Below are 21545 nucleotides of genomic sequence, written 5' to 3' on the forward strand. Positions count from 1 at the left end.
CCCTCTTTCCTACATACTCTAACTTGAGCCTCACTATCCTCGTAAAAACTCTTCACTGCTTTCAGTAACCTACCTCCTACACCATACACTTGCAACATCTGCCACATTGCCCCCCTATCCACCCTGTCATACGCCTTTTCCAAATCCATAAATGCCACAAAGACCTCTTTAGCCTTATCTAAATACTGTTCACTTATATGTTTCACTGTAAACACCTGGTCCACACACCCCCTACCTTTCCTAAAGCCTCCTTGTTCATCTGCTATCCTATTCTCCGTCTTACTCTTAATTCTTTCAATTATAACTCTACCATACACTTTACCAGGTACACTCAACAGACTTATCCCCCTATAATTTTTGCACTCTCTTTTATCCCCTTTGCCTTTATACAAAGGAACTATGCATGCTCTCTGCCAATCCCTAGGTACCTTACCCTCTTCCATACATTTATTAAATAATTGCACCAACCACTCCAAAACTATATCCCCACCTGCTTTTAACATTTCTATCTTTATCCCATCAATCCCGGCTGCCTTACCCCCTTTCATTTTACCTACTGCCTCACGAACTTCCCCCACACTCACAACTGGCTCTTCCTCACTCCTACAAGATGTTATTCCTCCTTGCCCTATACACGAAATCACAGCTTCCCTATCTTCATCAACATTTAACAATTCCTCAAAATATTCCTTCCATCTTCCCAATACCTCTAACTCTCCATTTAATAACTCTCCTCTCCTATTTTTAACTGACAAATCCATTTGTTCTCTAGGCTTTCTTAACTTGTTAATCTCACTCCAAAACTTTTTCTTATTTTCAACAAAATTTGTTGATAACATCTCACCCACTCTCTCATTTGCTCTCTTTTTACATTGCTTCACCACTCTCTTAACTTCTCTCTTTTTCTCCATATACTCTTCCCTCCTTGCATCACTTCTACTTTGTAAAAACTTCTCATATGCTAACTTTTTCTCCCTTACTACTCTCTTTACATCATCATTCCACCAATCGCTCCTCTTCCCTCCTGCACCCACTTTCCTGTAACCACAAACTTCTGCTGAACACTCTAACACTACATTTTTAAACCTACCCCATACCTCTTCGACCCCATTGCCTATGCTCTCATTAGCCCATCTATCCTCCAATAGCTGTTTATATCTTACCCTAACTGCCTCCTCTTTTAGTTTATAAACCTTCACCTCTCTCTTCTCTGATGCTTCTATTCTCCTTGTATCCCATCTACCTTTTACTCTCAGTATAGCTACAACTAGAAAGTGATCTGATATATCTGTGGCCCCTCTATAAACATGTACATCCTGAAGTCTACTCAACAGTCTTTTATCTACCAATACATAATCCAACAAACTACTGTCATTTCACCCTACATCATATCGTGTATACTTATTTATCCTCTTTTTCTTAAAATATGTATTACCTATAACTAAACCCCTTTCTATACAAAGTTCAATCAAAGGGCTCCCATTATCATTTACACCTGGCACCCCAAACTTACCTACCACACCCTCTCTAAAAGTTTCTCCTACTTTAGCATTCAAGTCCCCTACCACAATTACTCTCTCACTTGGTTCAAAGGCTCCTATACATTCACTTAACATCTCCCAAAATCTCTCTCTCTCCTCTGCATTCCTCTCTTCTCCAGGTGCATACACGCTTATTATGACCCACTTCTCGCATCCAACCTTTACTTTAATCCACATAATTCTTGAATTTACACATTCATATTCTCTTTTCTCCTTCCATAACTGATCATTTAACATTACTGCTACCCCTTCCTTTGCTCTAACTCTCTCAGATACTCCAGATTTAATCCCATTTATTTCCCCCCACTGAAACTCTCCTACCCCCTTCAGCTTTGTTTCGCTTAGGGCCAGGACATCCAACTTCTTTTCATTCATAACATCAGCAATCATCTGTTTCTTGTCATCCGCACTACATCCACGCACATTTAAGCAACCCAGTTTTATAAAGTTTTTCTTCTTCTCTTTTTTAGTAATTGTATACAGGAGAAGGGGTTACTAGCCCATTGCTCCCGGCATTTTAGTCGCCTCATACGACACGCATGGCTTACGGAGGAAAGATTCTTTTCCACTTCCCCATGGACAATAGAAGAAATAAAAAAGAACAAGAGCTATTTAGAAAAAAGAGAAAAACCTAGATGTATGTATATATATATATGCATGTGCGTGTCTGTGAAGTGTGACCAAAGTGTAAGTAGGAGTAGCAAGATATCCCTGTTATCTTAGCGTGTTTATGAGACAGAAAAAGAAACCAGCAATCCTACCATCATGCAAAACAGTTACAGGTTTTTGTTTCACAGTCATCTGGCAGGACGGTAGTACTTCCCTGGGTGGTTGCTGTCTACCAACCTACTACCTAATTTTAACATATTAACATATTTTGAACACATTCACTATATTTGTGAGGATTACAAATAATGAGAAGAAAAATATATTTTCCATATGCTTGTGGCAATGAGAATAAGAAAATATAGGTAGCAGGCTGGTAGACAGCAACCACCCAGGAAGGTACTAACGTTCTGCCAAGTGAGTGTAAAACAAAAGCCTGTAATTGTTTTACATGATGGTAGGATTGCTGGTGTCTTTTGTCTGTCTCATAAATATGCAAGATTACAGGTACGTCTTGCTACTTCTACTTACACTTAGGTCACACTAAACATACATGTACACATTTATTTATACACACTCATCTGAGTTTTCTTTGATTTTATCTTAGTTCTTGTTCTAATTACTTTTCCTTTTATATCCATGGGGAAGTGGAATAAGAATCTTTCCTCCGTAAGCCATGCGTGTTGTAAAAGTCAACTAAACTGCTGGGAACAATGGGCTAGTAACCCCTTTTCCTGTAAAAAATACTAAAAAGAGTAAGAAGAAAATTGTCAAAGTGGGAAGTCTGAATGTGCGTGGATGTTCTGCGAATGATAAGAAAGAGATGATTGTGGATATTATGAATAAGAAGAAGCTGGATATCCTGGCTTTAAGTGAAACAAAGCTGAAGAGGGTGGGCGAGTTTCAGTGGGGAGGAATAAATGAGATTAGGTCAGGGGTTTCTAATAGAGTTAGAGCTAAAGAAGGAGTAGCAATAATGTTGAAGAATAAGCTATGGCAAGAAAAGAGGGACTATAAATGTATTAATTCAAGGATTCTGTGGAGTAAAATAAAGGTTGGATGTGAGAAGTGGGTTATAGTAAGCATTTATGCACCTGGGGAAGAGAGAAGTATAGAGGAGAGAGAGAGATTTTGGGAAATGTTGAGTAATTGCGTGGGGAGTTTTGAATCAAGTGTGAGAGTACTTGTGGTTGGGGATTTTAATGCTAAAGTAAGAAAAAAATGTTGTGTAGGGAGTAGTAGGTAAATTTGGGGTGCCAGGGGTAAATGAAAATGGGGAGCCTTTAATTGAACTATGTGTAGAAAGAGGTTTGGTAATAAGTAATACATATTTTATGAAAAAGAGGATAAATATACAAGGTATGATGTAGCACGTAATGAAAGTAGTTTGTTAGATTATGTAGTGATGGATAAAAGGTTGATGGGTAGGCTCCAGGATGTACACGTTTATAGAGGGGCAACTGATATATCGGATCATTATCTAGTTGTAGCTACAGTTAGAGTAAGAGGTAGATGGGATAAGATTATTATTATTATTATTATAATCAAAAAGAAGTGCTAAGCCACAAGGACTATACAGCAGATGGGATAAGAGGAAAATGGCAACAACAAGTAATAGGGAGGTGAAAGTGTATAAACTAAGGGAGGAGGAAGTTCGGGTGAAATATAAGCAACTATTGGCAGAAAGGTGGGCTGGTGCAAAGATGAGCAGTCGGGGGGTTGAAGAGGGTTGGAATAGTCTTAAAAATGCAGAATTAAAATGTGGGGCAGAAGTTTGTGGTTATAGGAGGGTGGGTGCAGGAGGAAAGAGGAGTGATTGGTGGAATGATGAAGTAAAGGGTGTGATAAAAGAGAAAAAGATAGCTTATGAGAGGTATTTACAAAGCAGAAGTGTTATAAGAAGAGTAGAGTATATGGAGAGTAAAAGAAAGGTGAAGAGAGTGGTGAGAGAGTGCAAAAGGAGAGTGGATGATAGTGGGAGAGGTACTGTCAAAGAATTTTAATGAAAATAAGAAAAAAAATTCGGAGTGAGTTAAACAAGTTAAGAAAGCCTAGGGAACAAATGGATTTATCAGTTAAAAACAGAGAAGGGGAGTTAGTAGATGGGGAGATGGAGGTTTTGGGTAGATCGCGAGAATATTTTGAGGAACTTTTAAATGTCGACGAAGAAAGGGAGGCGGTAATTTCATGCACTGGCCAGGGAGGTATATCATCTTTTAGGAGTGAAGAAGAGCAGGATCTGAGTGTGGGGGAGGTGAGTGAGGCATTACGTAGAAGGAAAGGGGGTAAAGCAGCTGGAACTGACGGGATCATGGCACAAATGTTAAAAGCAGGGGGGGAACAGTGTTGGAGTGGTTGGTATTTTTGTTTAACCCTTTGACTGTTTCCGACGTATAAATACGTCTTACAAGCCAATGTTTCTGACGTATTTATACGCATAAATTCTAGCAGCTTCAAATCAAGCAGGAGAAAGCCGGTAGGCCCACATGTGAGAGAATGGGTCTCCATGGTCAGTGTGCACCATATAAAAAAAATCGGGGAGCCAGTGGTGCATTGTGGGAATGCCATTTCAGTTGTCCTTTTTCAGCATGTCTAGCGGTAAGAAATATGTGATTCCCCAGCAAATCTGGGACTCTTCTCTTCCCAAGTGATGCTCTAACACAGATGGAAGTGTCAGTGAAGATCAATTTCATGATTTGGAGGAGTTTGAGACCAAAAGCAATGGAGGAGGAGGAGGGGAGGAAGAGGAGGAGGAGGAGGAGAAGAGGAGGAGGAGAAGAGGAGGAGGAGGAGAAGAGGAGGAGGAGGAGGAGGAGGAGGAAGAAGAAGATGTAATAATATTGTTCCCTTGAAGCAAGAAAAAAAAAAGTCCACCCCATGACAGTGACAAGATAAGGGGAGATAACATCTGATAAGAGCTGACTTTGATGAGCGTAAATGAGGGTAGAGCTGATAAGGAAATATTACATGACCATCGCCCTCCCTTTGTTTTTGCTGGTACACAAACATTTCTGTCTGTCTATTTGTCTGTCTGTCAAGCTCCCTGTCTGTCCATCTAGCTCTCTGTCTCAGAGAGCCACAAGACTGTGTCATCACGTTTACTCACATCTTCAAGCAGAGTATAGCACTTTGTCTGGATTTCTTGGGTTATCCTAGGTAATTTACACTATGTATACTTGTATTTATGTGTACCTGTGAGACAGAGATAGGCAGACAGATAGAAAGAGAGACAGATTGAAAGATATAGAATGAGGGAGAAAGATAATTAGATAGAAAGGAGGAGGGGAAGCAGCATCCGACCCCATTGTTTTGACAGGCGGGAGGGGGAGTGAGTAATGAGACAACATGTCACTTTGACAGCTGCCGACTTCTGACTCAAAACAATTATAAGCCACACACTCACACACAAGGCAAGAAGGAGGAGGAGGAGGAGGAGGAGGAGGAGGAGGAGGAGGAGGAGGAGGAGGAGGAGGAGGAGGAGGAGGAGGAGAAGGAGGAGGAGAAGGAGGAGGAGAAGGAGGAGGAGAAGGAGGAGGAGAAGGAGGAGGAGAAGGAGGAGGAGAAGGAGGAGGAGAAGGAGGAGGAGAAGGAGGAGGAGAAGGAGGAGGAGGAGAAGGAGGAGGAGGAGAAGGAGAAGGAGGAGAAGGAGGAGGAGGAGGAGGATGATTGTTTGTTTGTTTTTGTAAACAAGTTTTGTAAACAATATATTGATAATTATGTTTGTGTGCTTATTGTGTTGTATACAACGAGTGTATATATGTACATTGCACTTTACTTTGGTCTCATAGGCCACATAAGTTATGTGAAAAAATAAAATAGTGAAAAAAACAAAAAACCTTCAATTACAAGTAAACTAAAGTTTACCGGGTGAGCGGCAGTCGCCGCTGTTGCCATACACGGCTCATTTTCTGCAAACTTCACGGCTCTATATCTCGGTAAGTACCGATGGCAAAAAAATTTTTTTTGGACTAAAACACTCAGAAAAATAATCTTAACATTTTCATAAGAAAAAATAATTTTTTTTTTTTTAACCCATTCAGGGTCCAAGGCCCAAATCTGGAGTCACGCACCAGTGTCCAAGAATTTTAAAAAAAAAAAAATTGTTATTTTTTCTTATGAAATAGTAGAGAATCTTTTTGTGAAGGTAATAAAACAAAAAGTACGAAATTTGGTGGAAAATTGACGAAATTATGCCCTCGCGAATTTTGATGTGTCAGCAATATTTACGAATCGGCGATTTTGCCGACTTTGACTCTGATTTTAGGCCAATTACATTATTCCAATCAACCAAATTCTTAGCTATTTCACTAGTATTACTTCTATTCTATCGATTGAGCACAAGAAATCGCCAAGTCAACTGCTTCAACTACAAAATAAAGTGATCGGAAACTGTTAATTTGGCCAATTTAACACAAAGTTCAAAATATTCCAATTTCAAAATAGGGTCCAGAATGAACAATGTAGGCATTCATGGCATTAAACTAACATTTCCTCTGTTCATTAGTTATGTTTTGAGGCTTTACAAATAAATTCCATTTTGATTTTTTATTCACATAATGAATTTTTATTCACACCAAAAAATAGAAGATTTACCTTTATGCAATACTGTAATAATTGTATAAATATCATCACCATATTTGTGAATGTATATTAGACCCACCAGCTGACGTGTATTAGACGTTTGAGGTCGTTTGTTTACTCCTGAATATCGGCAAAAATTTAACATTTCTGCTACTTTGAGCTCAGTTTCAAGCCATTTCCAATGCTAAAACCAATCAAAATCATCTCTATTTCTGTAATATGTCTTCCATTCTATCAAATGAGACCAAGAAATCGCAAATACAACTATAAAAAACATACGAAAAAACACTGCAAAGTTGCTGTTTTAATCGAAAAATCATGATTTCATTTTTTTTCTCTCATTATACACAGTGTGCTGCAGGATCTGTTTTATGTGGTGCACACATACCACATAGATGTATTCTCTCATATCTAGGCCCAAATGTACCACTCACAGTTTATCAGAGTGAGCTGAGCTCATGGCGTAGATCTACGGTTTGGACAATGAACGTAAAGCCGTAGATCTACGGGACGGACCCTGAAAGGGTTAATATTTGGCGACATAGAATGACAGTTTCAGAGAGGGGCCTGAAACAGTCAAAGGGTTAATAAATGAATGAAAGAGGGGAGGGACCTAGGGATTGGCAGAGAGCGTGTATAGGCCCTTTATATAAAGGGAAGGGGGACAAAAGAGATTGTAAAAATTATAGAGGAATAAGTTTACTGAGTATACCAGGAAAAGTGTACGGTAGGGTTATTATTGAAAGAATTCGAGGCAAGACAGAATGTAGAATTACGGATGAGCAAGGAGGTTTTAGAGTGGGTAGGGGATGTGTAGATCAAGTGTTCACATTGAAGCATATATGTGAGCAGTATTTAGATGAAGGTATGGAAGTTTTTATTGCATTTATGGATTTAGAAAAGGCATATGATAGAGTGGATAGGGAAGCAATATGGCAGATGTTGCAAGTGAATGGAATAGGTGGTAAGTTACTAAATGCTGTAAAGAGTTTTTATGAGGATAGTAAGGCTCAGGTTAGGGTGTGTAGAAGAGAGGAGACTACTTCCCGGTAAAAGTAGGTCTTAGACAGGGATGTGTAATGTCACCATGGTTGTTTAATATATTTATAGATGAGTTTGTAAAAGAAGTAAATGCTAGGGTGTTCGGGAGAGGGGTGGGATTAAATTATGGGGAATCAAATACAAAATGGGAATTGACACAGTTACTTTTTGCTGATGATACTGTGCTTATGGGAGATTCTAAAGAAAAATTGCAAAGGTTAGTGGACGAATTTGGGAATGTGTGTAAAGTTAGAAAGTTGAAAGTGAACATAGAAAAGAGTAAGGTGATGAGAGTATCAAATGATTTAGATAAAGAAAAATTGGATATCAAACTGGGAAGGAGGAGTATGGAAGAAGTGAATGTTTTCAGATATTTGGGAGTTGACATGTCAGCGGATGGATTTATGAAGAATGAGGTTAATCATAGAATTAATGAGGGAAAAAAGGTGAGTGGTGCATTGAGGTATATGTGGAGGCAAAAAATGTTATCTATGGAGGCAAAGAAGGGAATGTATAAAAGTATAATAGTACCAACACTCTTATATGGGTGTGAAGCTTGGGTTGTAAATGCTGCAGCAAAGAGGCGGTTGGAGGCAGTGGAGATATCCTGTATAAGAGCAATGTGTGGTGTAAATATTATACAGAAAATTCGGAGTGTGGAAATTAGGAGAAGGTGTGGAGTTAATAAAAGTATTAGTCAGAGGGCTGAAGAGGGTTTGTTGAGGTGGTTTGGTCATTTAGAGAGAATGGATCAAAGTAGAATGACATGGAGAGTGTATAAATCTGTAGGGGAAGGAAGGCAGGGTAGGGGTCGTCCTCAAAAAGGTTGGAGGGAGGGGGTAAAGGAGGTGTTGTGGGCGAGGGGTTTGGACTTCCAGCAGGCGTGTGTGAGCATGTTAGATAGGAGTGAATGGAGACAAATGGTATTTGGGACCTGACGATCTGTTGGAGTGTGAGCAGGGTAATATTTAGTGAAGGGATTCAGGGAAACCGGTTATTTTATATAACTGGACTCGAGTCCTGGAAATGGGAAGTACAATGCCTGCACTCTAAAGGAGGGGTTTGGGATATTGGCAGTTTGGAGAGATATATTGTGTATTTTTACACGTATATACTTCTAAACTGTTCTATTCTGGGCACCTCTGCAAAAACAGTGATTATGTGTGAGTGAAGTGAAAGTGTTGAATGATGATGAAAGTATTTTCTTTTTGGGGATTTTCTTTCTCTTTGGGTCACCTTGCCTTGGTGGGAGATGGCCGACTTGTTGAAAAAAAAAAAAAAAAAAAAAACTGTTGTTGGGATATGTTAGTGAAAGAAGGTGTGTTATTACAGTAGTCTTGAAGATGCTGGCAGGAAAAGTGGCTCTGGAGATTTCTTGTAGGGAGTTCCAGATTTTGGGTCCTTTATGCACATTGAGTTTTTACGAAGATTAAGCTGGACACGGAATATCTCGCAGAGATTTTTGTGTCTGGTATTATGCCAATGGATGCTGTTGCAACTATCAAGGAAGTGCTTCAGGTCAGGATAAATATTATAATTTATTGTTCTATATATGTAGCTACAAAAATCAAGCACCCAGCAGAGCTAGGTGTTTTAACTTAAATACCACTCGTTCATGGTTACAATAATATATATACTGCTTGTGAAGGCTAGTACACCAAATGGGAGAAGAATGAAATTAGCTCAAGGCACCCGCACCACCACAAGTCCTTGGATCAAGGTAAAACACTTAGCTCTGTTGAGTGCTTGATTTTTGTAGGATTTGGTGGTCCAGTGGGTTAGAGCATCATGTGATTTTCACTTACCATGAGGTGAGCCAAAACGACATGGGTTCAAGTCCTAGGCTAGTCACAATGTTGTTACTGAATATATATAATTTTTTTTTTCAACAAGTTGGCTGTCTCCCACCGAGGCAGGGTGACCCAAAAAGAAAGAAAATCCCCAAAAAGAAAATACTTTTATCTTCATTCAACACATTCACCCTTTTTCCCCTCATAAATTTTATGATTAACCTCATCCTTCATAAATCCATCCACTGACACATCAACTCCCAAGTATCTGAAAACATTCACTTCTTCCATACTCCTCCTCCCCAATTTGATATCCAATTTTTCTTTATCTAAATCATTTGATACCCTCATCATCTTACTCTTTTCTATGTTCACTTTTAACTTCCTACCTTTACACACACTCCCAAACTCATCTACTAACCTTTGCACTTTTTCTTTAGAATCTCCCATAAGCACAGTATCATCAGCAAAAAGTAACTGTGTCAATTCCCATTTTGTATTTAATTCCCATAATTTAATCCCACCCTTCTCCCAAACACCCTAGCATTTACTTCTTTTACAACCCCATCTATAAATACATTAAACAACCATGGTGACATTACACATCCCTGTCTATGACCTACTTTTACCGGGAAGTAGTCTCCCTCTCTTCTACACACCCTAACCTGAGCCTCACTATCCTCATAAAAACTCTTCACACCATTTAGTAACTTACCACCTATTCCATATACTTGCAACATCTGCCACATTGCTCCCCTATCCACTCTATCATATTATGCCTTTTCTAAATCCATAAATGCAATAAAAACTTCCCTACCTTTATCTAAATACTGTTCACATATATGCTTCAAAGTAAAGACTTGATCTACACATCCCCTACACACTCTAAAACCTCCTTGCTCATCCGCAATCCTACATTCTGTCTTACCTCTAATTCTTTCAATAATAACCCTACTGTACACTTTTCCTGGTATACTCAGTTAACTTATTCCTCTATAATTTTTACAATCTCTTTTGTCCCCCTTCCCTTTATATAAAGGGACTATACATGCTCTCTGCCAATCCCTAGGTACCTTCCCCTTTTTCATACATTTATTAAACAAAAATACCAACCACTCCAACACTATATCCCCCCTGCTTTTAACATTTCTGTCATGATCCCGTCAGTTCCAGCTGCTTTACCCCCTTTCATTCTACGTAATGCCTCATGCACCTCCTCCACACTCACATCCTCACATTCTCGCCATCTACCTAATACTTCCATCTCCCCATCGACTAACTCCCCTACTCTGTTTTTAAGTTACATATCCATTCATTCTCTAGGCTTTCTTAACTTGTTTAACTTGCTCCAAAATTTTTTCATATTTTCATTAAAATTTCTTGACAGTGCCTATTCCACTCTATCATCTGCTCTTCTTTTGCACTCTCTCACCACTCTCTTCACCTTTCTTTTACTCTCCATATACTCTACTCTTCTTATAACACTTCTGCTTTGTAAAAACCTCTCATAAGCTACCTTTTTCTCTTTTATCACACCCTTTACTTCATCATTCCACCAATCACTCCTCTTTCCTCCTGCACCCACCCTCCTATAACCATAAACTTCTGCCCTACATTCTAATACTGCATTTTTAAAACTATTCCAACCCTCTTCAACTTTCCCACTACTCATACTTGCACCAGCCAACCTTTCTGCCAATAGTTGCTTATATCTCACCTGAACTTCCTCCTCCCTTAGTTTATATACTTTCACCTCCCTCTTACTTGTTGTTGTCATTTTCCTCTTGTCCCATCTACCTCTTACTGTAACTGTAGCTACAACTAAATAATGATCCAATATATCAGTTGCCCCTCTATAAACATGTACATTGTGGAGCCTACCCATCAACGTTTTATCCACCAATACGTAATCTAATAAGCTACTTTCATTACGTGCTATATCATATTATTATTATTATTATATAAATAATTCGTAATTCTTATTCACACAAAAAATATAATATTTACTGTTATTCCTTATTGCAGTAATTGTATAAATAATGTCAACCCATTCACGATTGCATATTGGAATGGACAGTGACGTCATTTGTTTACACTGAAACAGCCAAGTAATGGACCATTTCTCATAGGATGAGCTCAATTTCAAGGCACTTTCGTCGTGAAAGCAATCAAAATTATATCTATTTCTGTAATATATCTTCCATTCCATGAAATAAGATAAAAAAACGAGAATAGAACCATAAAATCATTCGAAATTACCACTAAGGGGTGGCTAATTGCTGATAAGTGAACTCCTTTATTTATGCTTAGATTTCTTTCATTTTTGGTGTACGTTAAGAAGCATCTTTCCATCATACATTGCCCAAGTTTCAATAAGATAGTCCAACAAACAAATGAGATACAATTCCCAAGATCAAGAGCAAGAGCCCCTCACCAGTGTCAAGGAACCTGTCTTGAGGTCTGTTCGCTTATGGAAGCAAAAAATCGACCCATCGACTGCTCGTATTTGGAAAAACTTGCACGTGGACACGCTCGCAAGTAGAGGTTCCACTGTATATGTAAATGCTGCAGTAAGGAGGCGGCTGGAGGCAGTGGAGATGTCCTGTCTAAGGGCAATGTGTAAATATTATGCTGAAAATTCAGAGACGAGTGTCGTTCCACTGCCGATAGTGCAGCAGTGGTGTGATATTTGATGTTCGTGCACTGCCTTGGCTTTATTTGTTTTCACTGTTACACAAACATGTCTGTCTATCTGTCTGTCTAGCTCTGTCTCAGTGTGTGTCTGCTTATCTGTCTTTGTCTGTCTTCCTGTCTCTCTGTCTGCTTGTCTCTGTCTGTCTCAGACAGAGAGCCACTCATGAACCAACAGGTATTACACATGATGCAGGGTCATCACATTTGATTCCTGAACAAGTGAAAATGCGTACTGCTTGCCAGTCATGCTTATTATGCCTTATATCTTATGTCTGGATTTTTTTTTTGGGTTATCCTAGGTTATTGCATAAGTGTCTCAATCTTCAATGTACACTATGTTTAATAACTGTATTAATGTGTACCTGTGAGACAGATAGACAGAGACAGAGATAGACAGAGACACCCACCCAGCTGCCGGCCAGCCACCCAGCCAACCGGCCTGCCGAACACGTATTACACATGTTCCAGAAGTGTTTCTCTTTACTTAGGGCATAGGTTATAGGACATTCTGGCAGGATGACACTACCAGTGGTATCAAAATTGAGAGGATGTTGCACAAATGTTGCACATGAGTTATCGAGGTTTTTGATATTTCCTTGGCCACTTGTGGCCACATCCATCTCAAAGCCACTAAATTCAGGGTCAACATCACTTTCCTCTTAAAAGGGGAGTGTTAATATGACACAACATCAGTGAATCTCTGGTGTTTGCCATGCTGTTTGCTCTAGCTGGTGCTCAATTGAACTGGTGCTCCCTCAAGGTACTAAGTGGTCCCAGATTCTTTTAATACTGCAAATACTGAGTGTTAAGACCCATTCTATACTGGCCAGGCATCTCAGGCCAATTGTGCCAAATTTGGAATCAGGGAAAATATAACACTTATCTACATTTGGAGTGCTAGCGGTAAGAACACAGATCTACATTTGAACAGTTAAGGGGTTAAATAAAATCACCAAAATTCTAAAACTATATTCCCACCTGCTTTTAACCTTTTTGTCTTTAACCCATCAATCCCAGCTGCTTTACCACATTTCCTTTTACCCACTCCCCCATGCACTTTCCACACACACAACTTGCTCTTCCTCACTCCTACTAGATGTTATACCTCCCTGCCCAATGCACAAAATCACAGTTTCCCTATCTTCATTGACACAAAACAGTTCCTCAAAATATTCCCTCCATCTTCCAACTCTCTATCTAATAAATGCCCTCTCCTATTTTAAACTGTCAAATCCATTTGTTCCCTAGGCTTTCTTATTAATCTCACTCCAAAACTTTTTCTTATTCTCAGCAAAATTTGTTGATAGTATCTCACCCACCGTCATTTTATCTCCTTTTACATACCGTCACCACTCTCTTAACCTCTCCATATACTCTTCCCTCCTTCGTAAAAACCTCTCCATATACTCCTCCCTACTTTGTAACAACCTCTCATATGCTAACTTTTTCTCTCTTACTACTCTCTTCACCTCATCATTCCACCTATTGCTCTTCTTCCCTCCCACACCCACTTTCCTGTAACCACAAACTTCTGCTGAACACTAACACTACATTCTTAAATCTATCCCATACCTCTTCAGCCTCACTGCCTATACTCTCACTAGCCCATCTTATTAAACAAATAAGTGCTGCCTGCAAATTTATGATATAGTAAAGTCATCTATTTCAGTTACTCACAGTTTTTATTGAAAGGTCTCTGAATAATTTGCACAGTCACAGATTTTTGACAATGCTCATTTCATTTTGGCTTTGTAAAAAAAGCTCTTAATACTTAAATAGAGTACATTTGATAATGCAGATAGTTACTTAAAGGTGACTGCATAGGAGCAGGTGTGAGTAGCAGATCATCTGCAGACGTGGCACTTTGATATAGTCGGTTTCCAATTTCCCCTTCCATATCATAGCCAGCCTGAGGACAAAAATAAACTACAGAACTAGCAACATGTTTAATAAAACAAACTGTTATTTTAAGGTTAAAATGACAGAAAATAATGATACATAAATATATTTTTAAGATTTAATGCAATAAGCCTAAGCAAACACAAAAATATTCCTTATTTTTTTAACACACCGGCTATCTCCCACCAAAGTAAGGTGATCCGAGAAAGAAAGAACAATTTCACCATCACTCACTCTATCACTGTCTTGTCAGGGGCAAGCCAACACTGTAACTCATGCTCCTTCAAACTGCGATCTTTTCATCCCATCAGAGTGCAGGCACTGTACTTCCCACCTCCAGGACACAAAGCAAGTGCTTTATATGGCTGGATGTGATACTGGAGTGTGAAAAAAGGTAACATTTATGAAGGGATTCAGGGAAACTGGTTAGCCAGACTTGAGTCCTAGATGTGAGAAGTACAGTGCCTGCACTCTGAAGGAGGTGTAGGAATATTACAGTTTGGAGGGGCATCTGAACTGTAGTATTAGTGTGCCTCTGGCAAGACAGTGATAGAGTGAATGATGGTGAAAGTGTTTCTTCATTTCTGGGTCACCCTGCCTCGGTGGGAAATGGCCACTGAGCTAAAAAAAAAAAAGAAAAAATACACACACATATATGCTAACACACATACTAATGCATGCACACAAAACTTGCACACAAACTAAGACAATAACACACATACATGCACACATATATGCATACCAAAGAACACATATGCATAAGTACACGTACACACACATACAAAAATACAGTGGAACCTCTACTTGCGAGTTTAATCCGTTCCATGACCTTGCTCGTAACTGGATTTGCTCGTTTGCAGAATCAATTTTCCTCATTTAAATTAACTGAAATGCAATTAATCCATTCCAGTGTAATTCTGTACTTCAATAATTTCGCTAATATCAACTCTACGGCTTATTTATCTATCTCACTTCATCTAACATGACATAATAAACAATATAAATAACATAGAAACCTGATATATACTCTAAAATGAATAAAATATGTCATTCATGTAGTGGTATGGGCGGTGTCGGCGGTGAACGAGAGCTTGTCTGGAGACCGGGCAAAATACTTCATGAATAATTTTGCTAATATCATCTATACGGCTTATTTATCTATCACAGTTCATCTAGTATGACATAACAAACAATATGAATAACATAGAAACACGATATATACTCTAGAATGAATAAAATATGTCATTATGTAACAGGTGGAGGCGGCCACAACCGCTCCCTCTTTGTTGTGATAAACACTGCCATCTAGTGGCGGCCTTTTGAAGCCATCTATTATTATAATTATTATATGTAGTACATTATTATTAAAGATGTATTATTATTTTACATATTATATTATTATTATTATTATTATTATTATTGTATTATACTATTATTATTATTATTATTACAAGTATTGTTATTATTCATATTATTATTACACATATTATTATTAAGACGGAGAATAGGATAGCAGATGAACAAGGAGGCTTTGGGAAAGGTAGGGGGTGTGTGGACCAGGTGTTTACAGTGAAACATATAAGTGAACAGTATTTAGATAAGGCTAAAGAGGTCTTTGTGGCATTTATGGATTTGGAAAAGGCGTATGACAGGGTGGATAGGGGGGCAATGTGGCAGATGTTACAGGTGTATGGTGTAGGAGGTAGGTTACTGAAAGCAGTGAAGAGTTTTTACGAGGATAGTGAGACTCAAGTTAGAGTATGTAGGAAAGAGGGAAATTATTTCCCAGTAAAAGTAGGCCTTAGACAAGGATGTGTGATGTCACCGTGGTTGTTTAATATATTTATAGATGGGGTTGTAAGAGAAGTAAATGCGAGGGTCTTGGCAAGAGGCGTGGAGTTAAAAGATAAAGAATCACACATAAAGTGGGAGTTGTCACAGTTGCTCTTTGCTGATGACACTGTGCTCGTGGGAGATTCTGAAGAGAAGTTGCAGAGATTGGTGGATGAATTTGGTAGGGTGTGCAAAAGAAGAAAATTAAAAGTGAATACAGGAAAGAGTAAGGTTATGAGGATAACAAAAAGATTAGGTGATGAAAGATTGGATATCAGATTGGAGGGAGAGAGTATGGAGGAGGTGAATGTATTCAGATATTTGGGAGTGGACGTGTCAGTGGATGGGTCTATGAATGATGAGGTGAATCATAGAATTGATGAGGGGAAAAGGGTGAGCGGTGCACTTAGGAGTCTGTGGAGACAAAGAACTTTGTCCTTGGAGGCAAAGAGGGGAATGTATGAGAGTATAGTTTTACCAACGCTCTTATATGGGTTTGAAGCATGGGTGATGAATGTTGCAGCGAGGAGAAGGCTGGAGGCAGTGGAGATGTCATGTCTGAGGGCAATGTGTGGTGTGAATATAATGCAGAGAATTCGTAGTTTGGAAGTTAGGAGGAGGTGCAGGATTACCAAAACTGTTGTCCAGAGGGCTGAGGAAGGGTTGTTGAGGTGGTTCGGACATGTAGAGAGAATGGAGCGAAACAGAATGACTTCAAGAGTGTATCAGTCTGTAGTGGAAGGAAGGCGGGGTAGGGGTCGGCCTAGGAAAGATTAGAGGGAGGGGGTAAAGGAGGTTTTGTGTGCGAGGGGATTGGACTTCCAGCAGGCATGCGTGAGCGTGTTTGATAGGAGTGAATGGAGACAGATGGTTTTTAATACTTGACGTGCTCTTGGAGTGTGAGCAAAGTAACATTTATGAAGGGGTTCAGGGAAACAGGCAGGCCGGACTTGAGTCCTGGAGATGGGAAGTACAGTGCCTGCACTCTGAAGGAGAGCTGTTTATGTTGCAGTTTAAAAACTGTAGTGTAAAGCACCCTTCTGGCAAGACAGTGATGGAGTGAATGATGGTGAAAGTTTTTCTTTTTCGGGCCACCCTGCCTTGGTGGGAATCGGCCAGTGTGGTAATAAAAATAAAAAAAAATTATTATTATTATTATTATTGTTATTATTATTATTATTATTATAATTTAAATTATTTGTAATTTTTATTCACACAAAAAATGTAAGATTTACTATTATTCCCTATTGCAATAATTGTATAAATATGTCAACCCATTCACGACTGCATATTGGAATGGACAGTGACGTCATTTGTTTACACTGAAACAGCCAAGCAATGGACCATTTCTCCTAGGTTGAGCTCTATTTCAAGGTACTTTTCGTTGTGAAAGCAATCAGAATCATATCTATTTCTGTAATTTATCTTCCATTCTATCAAATGACACAAAAAAACAAGAATACAACCATAAAAACCATTCGAAATTACAACTAAGGGGTGGCTAATTGCTGAGAAGTGAACTCCATTATTTATGCTTAGATTTCTTTCATTTTTGGTGTACATTAAGAAGCATCTTTCCATCATATATTGCCCAAGTTTCAATAAGGTAGTCCAACAAACAAATGAGATACAATTCCCGAGATCAAGAGCAAGATCCCCTCAACAGTGTCAAGGAACCTGCCTGGAGGTCTGCTCGCTTGTGGAAATTTTGCACGCGTATGGAAGCAAAAAATCGACCCATCGACTGCTCGTATTTGGAAAAACTCGCACGTGGACACGTTCGCAAGTAGAGGTTCCACTGTACATGTACATACTGACAAGCACACATGCATGTGCACACACATGCACATGTATGGGGGCCAAGGACTAAGACTCGACCCCTGCAACCACAAATAGGCAAGTACAAATAGGTAAGTATGTACGTACACTCGTGCACACGCGCACACACATGCACGTGCACACACACACAATACAAACACACACACACACACAACACAACACACTGGAGGACAGGAGAGATAGGGGGGACATGATAACAACATATAAAATACTGAGAGGAATTGACAAGGTGGACAAAGACAGAATGTTCCAGAGATGGGACACAACAACAAGGGGACACAGTTGGAAGTTGAAGACACAGATGAATCACGGGGATGTTAGGAAGTATTTCTTCAGTCACAGAGTAGTCAGGAAGTGGAATAATTTGGAAAGCGATGTAGTGGAGGCAGAATCCATTCACGGCTTTAACACTTTGGCTGTTTCGGTCATATATATACATCTTACAAGCCACCGTGTTTGACGTACGTATATACATGTATACTCATAAATTCTAGCGGTTTCAAATAAAGCAGGAGAAAGCTGGTAGGCCCACATGTGAGAGAATGGGTGTGTGTGGACAGTGTGCACCATATAAAAGAAATCCTGCAGCACGCAGTGCATAATGAGAAAAAAAAAAACTCTGACCGTTTTTTTTCATTAAAATGTCGACTTTGTGGTCTATTTTTGTACAGTATTTATGGTTGTATTCTCGTTTTCTTCATCTCATTTGATAGAATGGAGAACATATTATAGAAACAGAGGTGAATTTGATTGGTTTTACTATAAAAAGAACCTGGAAATGGAGCTCAAAGTAGGGGAAATGTTTGATTTTTGCCGATGTTCAAAAGTAAACAAATGATGTCATTGTCCAATAAATGTCTAACTAGCCATTCTAATATGCAGTCATGAATGGGTTGACATTATTTGTACAATTATTACAGTATTCCAGTAGTCTGCATAATAGTAAATCTTCTATTTTTTGTTTGAATAAAAATTCAAAATAGAAAGCAAGAGTAATATCAGAGGGGCCTGGAGATGTGACTGATGAACAAAGAAAATTTTATTTTAGAGCCAGGAATGTCTGCACTGTTCATTCTGGATCTTATTTTGAAATTGTCATATTTTTTAAATTTCGTGAAATTGGCCAAATTGCAAATTTCTGACCACGTTATTGGGTAGTTGAAATCGGTAAATGGGCAGTTTCTTGTACTCAATTGATAGAAAAAAAAACAAAGTTCTAAAGAAATTGCTATGAGTTTGGTCGACTGGAACAATGGAATTAGCCAAAAATAGGGCTCAAATTGGGTAAAATTGCTGATTTGTAAATATCGCCGAGGTCGCTACCTTCATGAGCGCGTAATTCCAACAGTTTTCCATCAAATTTCGTTTTTTTGGTGTCTTTACAATCGGGAAAAGATTCTCTATCATTTCATAAGAAAAAATTTTTTTTTTTTTAAATTTTGCAACACCAGGAGACACCTCAGGATAGGGGGTTGCTACAGACAAGGGGTTAAGCAGAGGTATGATAAAGCTCATGGTTCAGGGAGAGTGGCCCAGTAGTGGCCAGTGAAGAGGCCACTATTGGGCTGTGCGGACGTGCTGCGCAGTAGCTCCTGATTGAGTTGGCTTTTGCGCAGTGTTGACGTGTACTTAGCACTGTGAAGACCTGTTTGCGCGCTCTCTACGAATTGAAGCAAGATGCCCTCCATCGAGCAACTTTACCAACAGCTTAAGGAAGAATTGAGGTTGGCGAAGGTGGAGATTCGGCGACTGACTGAGGAAAACAAGAAGATTCGTAGTAGTCCTCCTGTTTTGAGTCCTCAGGTCAAGAAGGGAAACCGGTCAGTGGCTAGACAGCAGGGAACGAAGTTGACGATCAAGAAGACGAATGGAAAGGTAGAAACGATGAAGAAGAAAGGGACTGCTGTGGAAACTGTTGTGGAAACATCTAATACATTCTCAGTGCTAACCGACGAATGTGAGTCGACTACTGGGAACATCATGACGAACGTCACCAAGGAAGGTAAGAATATTGTTGTTGTGGGGGATAGCCAAGTTAGGTATATGGATAGGGCGTTCTGCTTGAAGGACAGGAGTAGGAGACAGAGAGTTTGCTTTCCTGGGGCTGGGATGGAAGATATTGTTAGCTATCTGGATGACATCATGAGAGGTAATGGGAGCAATCCTATTATCTGTCTCAGTGCTGGAGGCAACGATGTTGGCAGACGTAGGAGTGAAGACCTGATTAGCAGGTATAGGTCAGCAATAGAAATAATTAGGAGTAAGGGTGGGAACCCTGTCATATGTGGTGTTTTGCCAAGGAGAGGGCAACTGGTGTCAATTGCTGGCTGGACAAATACTGTAAGGAAAATGCGGTAACATTCATTGACAACTGGGACCTCTTCTATGGCAGAAATGACATGTATGCCAGGGATGGGGTTCACTTATCTAGGTCTGGGGTGGTAGCACTGGCAACTGCAGTGGAGGGAGCAGTTAGGACTTTAAACTAGGAATAGTTAGTGGTATGGGTTTTGGCAGGAAAACAGTGAAGTCCCAGTGTAGTAATATTACGAGTTCTAGGGGAACTAGTAATAAGCAGAACGAGGTAGATATTGAAAAGTCAGGGATTTTGGGTGATAAGGACAGTAATAGGTTTAGTAGAAAAACAGAAATGAGCAGGAAGGGTAAAGAGAAAGGAGAGTCTTTCAATGTTTATTATGCTAATTGCCGTAGTGCTAGGAATAAGATGGACGAGTTGAGATTAGTTGCCAGTGCAGGTAACATTGATGTATTTGCCTTAACTGAGACGTGGTTTAATTCCAAAAGTCGGGACATGCCTGCGGAATATCATATTCAAGGTTTTAAATTGTTCCAAGTAGATAGAAGTATCGGGAAGGGGGGTGGGGTGGCATTGTATGTCCGAGATCGCTTGAACTGTTGCATAAAAACGGGTATTAAGTCTGAAGTAACACATACAGAGTCTGTTTGGATAGAATTTTCAGAGGGGCATGAAAAACTGATTTTAGGAGTGATATACCGTCCCCCAAACTTAGATAGGGACCAAGGGAGACTACTATGGGAGGAAATTGTTAAGGCCACAAGGCAGGATAATGTAGTAATTCTAGGAGACTTTAACTTTAGTCATATTGATTGGAATTTCTTGACTGGGAATTTAGAATCATACGACTTCTTAGAAGTAGTTCAGGATTGTTTTTTGAAGCAGTTTGTGACAGAACCTACAAGGGGAAATAACCTGCTTGACTTAGTTATGGCAAACAATGAATCCCTTGTTAATAATTTAGAAATTTCAGAGGAACTGGGTGCTAGCGACCACAAATCAATTACATTTAGCATTGAATGGGAGTACGATAGTAGCGATAACTCAGTAACAGTCCCAGATTTTCGCTTAGCAGATTACGATGGGCTTAGAGAACACTTATCATCTGTTGACTAGGGTAACGAAGTGAGCTATCAATATGACAGTTTTCTGAACACTATACATGCTGCTCAAAGAACGTTTATCCCATATAAAGAAATTAGATCAAATAGAAATGACGCAAAATGGATGAATAATAGGCTCAAATATCTACTAGGGCATAAGAAAGGAATTTATAGGCGTATCAAAAGAGGTGAGGGTCATCTTATGAATCAGTATATTGACATTAAGAGGGACATTAACCCTTTGACTGTTTCCGACGTATAAATACGTCTTACGACCCAATGTTTCTGACGTATTTATACG

General features: G+C 39.3%; 1 protein-coding gene across 2 annotated transcripts in view; it reads right to left on the reverse strand.

The window, feature by feature from the left end:
• The window catches only part of Klp98A (kinesin-like protein 98A), a 185477-nt gene that overhangs the window by 38530 nt on the left and 125402 nt on the right, over positions 1 to 21545 (reverse strand). For both annotated transcript variants that reach the window (XM_070086369.1, XM_070086368.1), the window contains exon 20: positions 14060 to 14162. In XM_070086369.1, coding sequence (XP_069942470.1) covers positions 14060 to 14162 — 103 coding nt within the window. The remainder of the gene's footprint in view (positions 1 to 14059; positions 14163 to 21545) is intronic.

This window comes from Cherax quadricarinatus, chromosome 18, assembly GCF_038502225.1.
Source record: "Cherax quadricarinatus isolate ZL_2023a chromosome 18, ASM3850222v1, whole genome shotgun sequence".
NCBI classification, from domain to species: domain Eukaryota; kingdom Metazoa; phylum Arthropoda; class Malacostraca; order Decapoda; family Parastacidae; genus Cherax; species Cherax quadricarinatus.